Below are 11,096 nucleotides of genomic sequence, written 5' to 3'. Positions count from 1 at the left end.
GATGTATGAGTACTTTCCTTTGTAGGAGAAAACCAAGCTCAAGACCATCTGAAAAACCTGAATGTAGACAGGTCCTTGGGACATGATGAGTCCCAGGGTTCTGAGGGAATAGGCAAGTGTGGGTCCTAGGGCACTCTCCATTGCATTTGAAAATTCATGGCAGGCTGGTGAAGTCTCCAGTGACTGGAGAAAAGGGAATGTCAGAATATTCAGGTGTTCTACTGCACACTACACAATGTTCTGGTGGTCATTGTTCAGCACAGGTTTACAAACCTCAACAAGGTCTGCAAAACCAGCAACAGCCTGGGTATGTTCTGAGAGAGAAGAGAAAGACACACCTTTTTTTCAGTATTTTTTTTAATCCAAATGAATTCTACAAACCAGTTTAATGGAATTGTTGCAGAAGGTTTTAATTGAAACACAGAACAAAAGCTGGAACAAAGCTTTCTGAACAATTTCACTGACTAATCTGAAGTCATCATTCATTCTCCTTCCTGACAAAGAATTTAACAAAACTGCTCCACTGACTCCACTTATTGCACAAAAGACAAATCCAACTAAACAAAAGTCCAAACCAAAAATTAAGCAGCAATCTTTCCTCTGAAATTCTTATATCTCAGTTATATTAGTAAAGTAGTTAACAAGCAAAAGGTGGGATATTAGAATATGAAAGTGGGTATTTCAAGGAGCAATATAATTTCCTTAAGTTGTTATCTTTTTGGAGCTAAGAAAATGACACTTTTTAATTTTTAAAAATTGCTTACAACTTGAAGATTAAAAAAATATTGATAAAAAGTATGCAGTCAATTCCTGCATAGATGACTTCATTTAAATTAGGTCTACCTTTGAAAACTGTAGTTTTGAATGATTAACATTAATAGAAAAAATCTATCAAATACAAAAATTAACTTTATAATATTCTTTTTAAAAGTGCATTGAAGTTAATTTATATATCTATATCTATACATTCATTGCTTTTTCCCCAAATGAAAGAGAGAATAGAGTGGGAAATGTCAACAAATATGGAATGGGAGATTTGATTCATTTCTAGACACACATTGCAGTTATCTAGTGGATAATTTTGGAAGGCTTCAGCTCTTCTCTGCCTTGTTCTGAACATAATATATACTACTCAAATTTTCAGTGAGAAGAGTACCTTTGTAACCCAACATTGGCACAACTGTTCTGTTTTAAAGACTCAAGAGATTAGATACACATAGATGTGACATCACACACACATACAGACATAAAGCTTTGGCAGAACAGAGGAATATTTTCATGATTATTTGGCAACAGTTAAAAAGCACCAAAACCATTGTGAGCATATATGCAATTAAAAGTCAAGATTTAAACCAAAGACATATTATAATCTGCTATTGTAATCTGAATTATCACACTTCATCATCAGTGGATTTATATGCTTATATTTTGCTTCAATATTAACATAAACAGCAAGATTGTTGATGTTTTTTATTACTATCCTGTGAAATATCCCTCCATCTTTCATGAGATCTTCAAGCTTCTTATCTGTTGACATGATAATTTTCTTTTCTCCAGTATAATCTGGATCTTCTGGATATAACTCATCTCCTGGGTGTAGGAAAAAAGATTTAGTTATAGATTGCCAACCTTACTTTTCAGCCTTTTCATTGAGTAGCACTGACAATTTTTTAGGATTTATCAGGACATGTAAATCAGTGGAAATGTATTTTGCAATGTAAAAAATGTAAATGCAGATTTAAAGAGAGCCACTAATTTCTGAAGTATGTCAGTGACACTGCACTGTACATTGAATGTTATGCTATTAATATGCTGTAATCATAGCCTGGGCAGGTAGGAGTGTATGTAATAGGTGGACAAGCACTTCTTTGTGTGTATAAGGATAGGACTAAGAACAGAAATTTATTTTGCTTTATTTTTTTGAAGGAAATAAATGTTTTGCCACATCAATGCATCATACTCTTGTTCAAGACTGATAATATACCCCAAATACAGAAGTCCTAGAGGTCAATTGTGACAAAAAAAAAAAAAAAAAAAAAAGGAAAGCATAATGAAAAACAAAGAAAAGCGGAAAATAATAAATAGTATATGCAGCTTTTCTTAGCACTGCATGTACATGATTCTGAAATGAGAGAGACTTAAGCAGGAGAAAGGGCAGGGGGAAGATGACTGTGTGCCTTATCACTGCAAGCTGTGCTTTATTCCCTTCTCCTTACAAAGTGGTAACTGATGTAAAGGAGAATTCCCACAGAAAAGGACTAAACAGATGGAGTTCTAATCCATCCTTCAGGTTACACAAAGCTGAAATGCTGGAATTCCTTCACAAATACATGTATGATGACATGGTGAGACAATGAGATCACGAGCAGCTAAGAAATAACAGTGCTGTCTGATCTCCTGGCTGTCTCTGACTGCAGCAAGGGAGAAACAGCGTGCAGTAACTTGACTTAGAAGAGTATTTTCCTTACAGTTAAGGACAGTTTATGTCACGTGGCTGCAGCACACAGCATTCAGGAGGTGCTGTATATTTAGGAGAAGCCTCCAGCATGTCCTTACCCGGCAGCAGCTGGATGAATCCATCTGCAGCACTCAGCATCACCGGCATCCAGCGCTCGCAGCCCTCGAGAGCGCGTTCGGAGCTGAACTTCTGCAGCTCCCCCAGGGAAGAGAAGTTGCACAGCCTGCAGAATTCATAAAACTGAGGTGGAGGAAACCAGATCTCCTGAGACTTAAAGCGTTCGATGGCTTCTGGAGGTGATGACCACTGGAAGATGAAAGCAAGTCTTGAAATAATAGTTTCAGCTGCAGATAGAAAGTCTAAATAAACTGAAAAGTCATTTAGCAAGGAAGTCTGTCAGCAAAGGAACTTGCAACAGACCATATCTTCTGAACACAATAAAAGCCATGTGTAAACTATACCAAAGGAACAGCAAAGACATTCTTAAAATTGAAAAACATAAGCAATCTATAAAAGTTACTCCTTTTATCCCAATGAAAATAAATCTTGATTTTACACACAGACATGCCAGGATTAAAAACTGTCGTTTGTTTTAGGGCATGACTGAAAGTTTACTGAAACCAACAGAAAACATTAAACTTGCTATTACCAGAGGTTCCCACTGATGCTTGGAGAATTAAAAGTACCTCTGAACATCTACTTCTTAGAAGCATTGTTTTCAGAGCATGAACACCCAGCTATTCATGTTAATTCTGCATGTTTAAACTATTTGCAATCCTGATTTCATCTCACATGGTGAATTTAATAATATGTGCATAATTGTTTGCAGTAGATTTATGCTGTTATTTACAAAATTACGTGAATTCTTGAAAGTAAGGTTTCAGATACTATTAAATTTTTGTAGCAAAATTTGTTAAGCAAATAAATATAGCAACATCAGTAATACCAAAACTGTTAGGTAGGCTTCTACAGAACTGTTTGGTTTCTAATCTACTTCTGACTTGTAATCAAACTTTCCAGAATCCTAGAAAAACTTAAGGACCCTAATGTACCTGACCTTGAGCTTTCTTAGAGCTTCATGAAAAAAAAAAGATAAAAAAAAATCAAAACAAGTTTGTTTTGCATATTACCTAAAATATTCTGAGTAACTCCAAAAGACAAAAATTACTAGCATCTCATGCAGTCCTGGAATATACCTGGATGTACCACGATCATGGATATACCTGGATATACCTCATGGATTTCTCCCAGCATACTGAGGAGATGCGACAACCTTGCACTATACTGCAGGAATGAATGTAAAAAAATGGCATTTGTCAATTGCCTTTGGAAAAGACAGTAATTCACGGTGAAAAGGATCTGATGTGACACAGATCATGTACAACGACCTCACAAAAACACTCTCCCGACAGCTGCACCTCTGGTGATGCTGGCAGCTCCAGGTGTCCAGGGTAAAGGGGCACCGTGCAGTTAAAAACCCCCTTCCCTTTCCTCACGTCTCAGGGAGCTTTAGGTTTTGATTGATCTGAGAAGAGACAGTGGTGTGCAAACCTCACAGCACCTTCCAGGGACTGCAGAGACTGCAGGGAAGCTGGACAGGGATTCTTTGTCAGGAACTGTAGTGACAGGACAAGGAGTACAGTGGGTACAAATCGAAAGAGAAGACTTTTAGATTAGGTATTAGAAGACAGGTTTTTTAATGAAAGGGTGGTGGGACCCTGGCACAGGTTGCCAGAGAAGCTGTGGATGCCCCTGGATCCCTGGAAGTGTGCAGGGCCAGGCTGGACGGAGCTTGGAGCACCCTGTCTGGTAGAAGGTGTCCTGCCCATGGCAGGGGGCGGACACGGCGATTCTCAAGGTGCATTCCAACCCCTGCCATTCTATGATTCTGCGCCTGTTGGCTGTGTAAGGGCACAGTCCCGGCGGAGCCTGGCCGCGGGAGAAGCGCTCGGGCAGGAGCGGCCGCTCCCACCGCAACACCCGCCCGGCCGGGCTGAGCTGCACCCCGGGCACCCCAGCCGCTCTTACCAGCACGGCTGTCACCTCCTGGTCGTCCTGCGACACGTGGGGCGGCCGCTCCGGCAGGCAGCACAGGTAGAAAGCCGTGTCATAGCGGCGGCCGCCGCGGCCCGCCCTGCCCACGGGGGTCAGCCAGTTGCTCCACTCGTGCAGCGCCCAGATGTTGGGCGCGCAGCCCAGGTGCCGGCACAGCCGCAGGAAGCAGGACGCGTCCTCCCGCACCCGGCGCCGCCACGCCTCGAGCTCGGCGGCGGGCGGCAGGCGCTCGGCGGGCAGCGGCGGGGCCGGCCCGCGCCCCGGCACCAGCAGCAGGATCCCCGCCTCCTCGAAGGTCTCCCTGAGAGCGCAGATGCGGAAGGCGACTTCCCCCGGCAGCCGCGAGCCCAGGCTCTCCCTGTCGGTGGCGAAGAGCGGGGCGCGGCTGCCTCCGGGCGGCGGCGGCTTGACGGCGCCCAGCCCGTAGTGCGGCGAGGCGGGCAGCAGCCCCAGCCACTCGGCGGAGAAATCCGCCGGCTCCGCCAGCCCGCCCGGGAACACGTGGGCGCCGGGCATGAAGCCGCTCTGGGAGCTCCGGCGCAGCAGCAGCAGCTCATAGTCGAAGGGGCCGAGCGGCGAGCGCGGCGGCCGGCCCGGCGTGCCCGCCGCCAGCAGCAGCGTGGCCGCCTCCCGCCAGTGCCGCAGCCGCGGGTTCATCTCGGCCGGGCGGAGGCGCCGGGACAGCCGCGCCGCGGGCCGCACCGCCGCCTGCCCCCCGGAGGAGCCACTGCAGGCGGGGCGGGCCGGGAGGCCGCGGGAGGCGGGCCCGCCGGGATGCCTCAGCCCCCCTGAGCCGGTGAGTAGCGGCGCCCTCGGACGGCCGGAGCTTAAGGAGATACGGAGGGTTTAAGGCAGCGGTGGCCGGGAGAAACGAGGCGATGGCTTTAAGTGGCTTGGGAAGCCGTGGTTTGGGCTAGCTCGCGCTTGCCGGGGGTGCACATCACGGAGTGTATTTACAGCACCGCGAGGTGTGAATGTCCCGGAGCTTCCTCGGAGCCCGCAGCCTTCCTGAGCACCGGCGGAGGGTCTGCAGTGCCAGCCCCGGAGTCAGCGCGGGGTCAGCAGCCAAGGACTCGCATCTGTGTTCCTAGCACTGCTGCTGACCCGCCAGCTGGCCTCGCTGAAATCTCCTTATCTCAATTCCACAGCAAGCCATGCTGACAGCAAAAGTCATTTTAGGTCTGTAGTTAAACGTGACGTTTGCCAAGCTGTTTGCATTTTTTTCTAGTACATTCCAAATGGGAAGAGTTTGCAGAGTTTTAGTTAATTATTACAGAGCTCTTCTGTTTTGAGGTTTTTAAGTGCCTTGTTACCTGAAAAAAAAATTATTCAGCAGAACCTTGAAAGTTCCTTTGAACCTTTAGGAAACATTTTATTTTGTTAATTGATTTTGCTTCCTCAATTTTCTTTAATTTGTCAGAAATTTAAGCAGGAAAAAGCTGATGGCACAGGTTGAGAAATTTTGCAAGATGGTATTTGCGTGTAACATGGAAAATCCTCCCATCCATAATCCTTCTCTTGCCAGATTGCATTTGGCAAATACCCAAATACCTGTACATGCTTCTGACAACCTCTCAATTTGATTTTATGTTTGAGCTTGTACGTGATGCCTATGAGATATGTGTCACTGGAACTGAAATGAAGTTTAGAAGCAACTGAACTTGTGAGATGCTGGATCATGTCAGTTGACAGACCCGAAAATGACCTTGTGGTGTCCCCAGACACAGCTGGGCCATAAGCTCACCCTGGTTCCTGACTGCAGCGGGCAGAGCAGGGCAGCCAAGCCAGGTGATGTAAAATGAATAGCCAGACAACAGACAAACCTGCCTCCCTCTCCTTCCCTTGCTTATCACCGAATATACAAGCAAAACCAATGATACCTTGTAACCTGAGCATCCCTTTTTATCATTAATTTAATCCTTTTTGCTCATCGGTAATTACCATCTTAGGCAGTTGAAGCACAAGGCTCTTTAATTTGTTGTTTTCTACTGGGACACTTTGAATCTAAAATCATGGCATTTATCTTGATATTTGTTTGCCTTTTGCAGTCTTTGTGTAGTTAACTGTTTCACTGTGTTAAGCATACATTTTGTTAGGAATGTGTTTGCCTAAAAGCTGCTTTACTGGTGAAATACTAATAAACTACTGAGGTTTTTCAAGATTTAACATCCAATGAGCTTGATGACTGATCAAAAATATTTAGGGTCTGTTATGTCAGATCATTTCAGCATAAAGGCATTTTAAGTAGAAAGTACTCATGTACCAATAATGAATGGTGTCACTTTCAAATCAGATATACCAACACATATACAAAACTGTCTTGCTATGGCAAAAATGTGAGGTCTGATAGCCCTGGAATATAGTTTCAGAATTTACCTAGGAAAATCTGATACCAGAGAATAGCAATGATTACAGTGTTATCCTAAGTTTGTAACTGGAATATTTGTTTGGGTTTTTTATGTTGGACAGTCTAAAGGCTTACAAGTGCTAGTATGTAAAACAGGGATACCCTGGCAAACAAAGTGTAGGATCATACAATGGTCTGGGTTGGAAGAGACCTTGAAGATCACCTAGTTCCCTTCTCTATCATGGGCAGGGACACCTCCCACTATCCCAGATAGTGACAAGCCCTGTCCAGCCTGGCCTTGGACACTTCCAGGGATCCAGGGGCTGCCTCAGCTTCTCTGGGCACCCTGTTTCAGTGCCTCATTGCTCTCACAGGGAATTAATTCTTCCCAATATCCCACCTAAACCTACTTTGTCAGTGTGAAGCCATTCCTCCTTGCCACTCCAGGCCCTTGTAAGTTGTTTCTCTTCATGTTTCTTGCAGGCTCCCTTCAGGCACTGGGAAGGTACAGTTAGGTCACCCTGAAGTTTCTCTTCTCCAGGCTGAGCAGTCCCAATTCTCTCAGCCTTTCCTCATAGCAGAGGTGCTTTATCCCCCAGGCTTCCTCTGGTTTCATTGGCATCCTCTAGTGATAAACCTCGTGGGTCTGGTTCTGCAGGCATTCTTGCAGGGGAGTGCAAAGGGGATGTGTGGCTAGCACAGTGCTGTGGCCTCAGACACCCAGAGAATGCCAGGGCTGGGGTTTCAGCTCTCTCAGGACTGAGCTGAGCATCCTGAGCAGTTCTTTGGGCCCAAACACAGCCAAGTGCAAGCTAAGGTAAACTTTCTTCCCTACTCCATTTGCTGCATTTTTCCACACAGTTTTGGGGTATATGTCACCTGTTAAGAAGGTGCCATTCCTTACCTGGGGGTCAGCAGATTCACCCTATTGCTGGCAGGTTTTTTGACTTCCTTTCAGAATTGTTTTAGGAAGAGTAGTTCAGTATCCATTCACTGCACAGCTGAAGTCATCCCATATGAAATTCCAGAAGTGTGTGAGTCTTTAACTGACCCAGTTATCAGGACTGGAGGTTGCAGGAGGTTCTGAGAATGAGCACTCAAACCATGAGCAGAGATAAAGGATGCAGAGGGGTGTTTTGCCAGTTTCCTGCTAAGGAGGGCAAAAGATCAGCTCTTTGAGTGTGTATCTGTTCCCTCAAAGCTACAGCTAACCTGCTGGAGGTAGCTCATATTAATATAGAACAAGTGCTAAAGGCAAATCAAATGTAAGGTTATCTATAGAGCATGTTTCTTCAATCAACTTAAATGATTTTTTCTTCAATATATTCTACTAGAATGCAGAGCTTATCTCATTTTTACTTAACTATGTTATAGCTTTATAAGCAATTTCAGAAAAAAGGAGAAAATTTATCACTTATGCTAAACCAAGCCAGTTCTTGGTTTAATTTAGATGCATCTTTGTCTCCATGCAGATAGAGTGTTTAGAATAATGAGTTGTGACAACTTCAAGTATCAAAAATGCAGAGATTTCACTAGGTTTGTCTACTGCTTCTTAAACTGGCTTATTTTACAGTATTGTAGAATCACAGAATCCTTTAGCTTGGGAAAAAGCCCTGAAATCATTGAGCCCAACCACGAACCCAGCACTGCCAAGTTCACCACTAAACCATGTCCCCAAGTGCCCCATCTACACATCTTTTAATTGCTTCCAGTTATTTCAAATGGTATTTCAAATACCTTCAGGTCACTTCAAAATGACATGCTAAAGCTTTTAGATTGTTTAGCTTGTATAATATCAACAAATAGGCAGACTTAATAATTAATGTAAAAAGTAAATAGATTCTTCACCATATAGGTTTTCAAGTATTGTTTCCAAATTGTGAATAAATGTCACATCTAGGAAATGCAGGTTTATAATACCATTATATAGATTGATTAAAAACAAAAAATAAAAAAAAAAGCTAACTTCATACAAAATTATATTCTAACACATATGATGAGAAAACTAGGTTACAGATAGTATTAACAACTGCAACTCTTCTACTTCCAGCAAACACACAATGGATTAGAGGTCTTCTGGAAATGGAAATGATGGTTCTAATTCTGCAGCTTTTAGTTGTGGGAATAGTTTTCCCACATGTAATTTCTTGCCAAACTCAGTACTGGTGGCTTGTTTGAGGAATTATTGGAGCACACCTTCCAGCACCCAGAATTCAAATGTGTATATCTTAAGTTACACCTGCAATTAGCATATTAGATTAAATTGCAAAGGGAGTATCATGTTTGCTGTCTCTGGCAGTCCTCAGTCATTTTATAAGGTATAAATAGTTAAGTATTTTCTTTTGTCTTTTTTTCTTATTTCCCCTTTCTTGTTTTTTTGGTTTTTTTTTTTCCCCAAGGTTTATGCTATTTTTGTATAGATTTTTCTGGATCACACAAAGGAGTTGCATTTGAATTTTTTTTTCCCAAGACAATTATAGATGACTGTAAGATATGGGGTTTACTATTCTTTCACAAGCCCCATGCTTTTTAAAGTCAATTTTTGGCTGTTTGTGGTTTCTTAGTGTACATCAGGGAGTTTAACTGTGTGTCATTTGAACATTTGAGTGTGAGAGACAGACTTGACTGATCAGAGACTCCAGTGATAATTTCATGCACAGTGGAAATGATCAATATAACAGACCACATTTATGCCACAACTTCTATTTCTGTGCAGCTGAATTATACCTAGCTTTGAGAGGATTTGTGAGTTTGTTTAATTTGCTGGAGATTAAATATATGAGAAATTAAGTCATGCAATGCAGCCTAGATAAAACATACAATTCAAGGAAAGAGAACAAAACAAAAACTCACCTGACCCTGTGGAGGGTTGAGAAGTCAGTTTCTGTCATTCTGGTAAAGCACAGATATTCTCACAAATGACTGGAACTGAGCAATAAACACAATTGCATTTGGTGAGTGGCCTCTGTGGGTGACAGTTCCAGAGAGGTTGTGATTGGATTTGTTTGCCTACGTGGTTTGCAGTCACATTGCTTCCAGCACGAAACGCTCGTGCTTGGCTGGCTGAGAGCATCCTCCAGAGCCCTGATGCTGGGTAAATGCCATGTGACTTTTCACCTTTCCACAGGTTCAGCCGTGGCAGCTGCTAAAGCTACATCCCAACTGCACCTAGTACCACAGCAGCAAGCTGTGAGAGGATGGATGGTGGAATCCAGCCATGTGGGACTGCCTTCTTCCAGGAGAAAGCCATTTGTAGTGTGAAACCGAGGGAGATAAAGACCGTCTTTTGTAAAATGGATAACAACATGTAGCAAATCAAAATAGTTTTACTCTTACTCTCTATTAGTTAATAAGAGAAAGGATAGTCAGTTCCACTCAGGGATATTTTATGTCCTCTGTCCCATTGGGATTAAGATATTCCTTTTTTTTGTAGAGAAGTTGTAGTTTAACGTTGGGATGCTGTTGTATATAACAAAAAGCAAACTTTGGTATTTACTGCATACATCCATTTCCTTTCTCTTTTTTGTTTTTCCCTAAACACACATGGATAATTTTATATGAAAGACATTCTTTTCTAATCCCACTTTTACTGTACACTTATTGTAGCAAATGCTGCTCACGTGTGAACTATTTTGTCCAGATCTCTTCCTGCATTAAAAGACTTATATAATCGTATTGAGAGAAAGCACTTAGAGATCTGTAATCCACTGGTCTTACTGAATGACTTTTTACATAATGAAAATCTGTGAAGGGTAAATATGTTGACTAGGAGTTCCATTAGCACTTAAATAGAAGGTATTTCTGGAAAGTGAATATAAACAACACAAACCTTCCAGAGAAGGAAAAGCAAGCCTGTAACCAATCCTCTCTATGAACAATAAGCACATGTTTAATTTTTAATCTGAAAGCTAATTACATCAGTCATTTAGTCCAGTGTTAAATAATTGCATTACTGTAAAAAATATTTTCATACTTACATGAAGAAATTTGAAACTAATTTTATTTTATATTCATAGTACTGAAGTTTGATGTTACATTGTTTGCAACATCAGGAGAATCACTTTAATTATGGTCCTGTGTTCTGTTCATTACCAAACTAGAAAACAGTGTAGTGCATTTTTATGGTGATAGACTGGAAATCCTGGAATGAAATTACAAGTTCCTGCATTTAACAGACGCAGTTCTGATGGTTTGATACAACTATTGATCATTGCTGCTATCAGTAGCACAGAACCA

General features: G+C 42.4%; 2 protein-coding genes across 2 annotated transcripts in view; one reads left to right on the top strand and one right to left on the bottom strand.

The window, feature by feature from the left end:
- Positions 1–384: 384 nt before the first annotated feature.
- NUDT19 (nudix hydrolase 19) lies at positions 385–5,259 on the bottom strand. The gene is made up of 3 exons (XM_056500391.1): positions 4,487–5,259; positions 2,557–2,764; positions 385–1,590 (listed from the first exon to the last, which is right to left on the bottom strand). Exons 1-3 carry the CDS (start codon positions 5,168–5,170, stop codon positions 1,364–1,366), a joined length of 1,119 nt encoding a protein of 372 aa, XP_056356366.1. The 5' UTR covers positions 5,171–5,259; the 3' UTR covers positions 385–1,363.
- Positions 5,224–11,096, top strand: part of ANKRD27 (ankyrin repeat domain 27) — a 54,476-nt gene continuing 48,603 nt past the window's right edge. Inside the window, exon 1 of the mRNA XM_056500387.1 lies at positions 5,224–5,309. The gene's annotated coding sequence lies outside the window, so the exon portion shown is untranslated. The remainder of the gene's footprint in view (positions 5,310–11,096) is intronic.

The sequence above is a fragment of the Oenanthe melanoleuca genome, chromosome 11 (genome assembly GCF_029582105.1).
Source record: "Oenanthe melanoleuca isolate GR-GAL-2019-014 chromosome 11, OMel1.0, whole genome shotgun sequence".
NCBI lineage: Eukaryota > Metazoa > Chordata > Aves > Passeriformes > Muscicapidae > Oenanthe > Oenanthe melanoleuca.
This window is presented reverse-complemented; position numbering and strand designations above follow the sequence as displayed.

Coding starts and splice junctions, on each gene's coding strand:
- NUDT19 (XM_056500391.1), bottom strand. CDS start 5,170: ATGAACCCGCGGCTGCGGCACTGGCGGGAGGCGGCCACGCTGCTGCTG. Junction 2,765..4,486: donor AGGAGGTGACAGCCGTGCTG/GTAAGAGCGGCT, acceptor TTCATCTTCCAG/TGGTCATCACCTCCAGAAGC. Junction 1,591..2,556: donor ATTCATCCAGCTGCTGCCGG/GTAAGGACATGC, acceptor TCCTACACCCAG/GAGATGAGTTATATCCAGAA.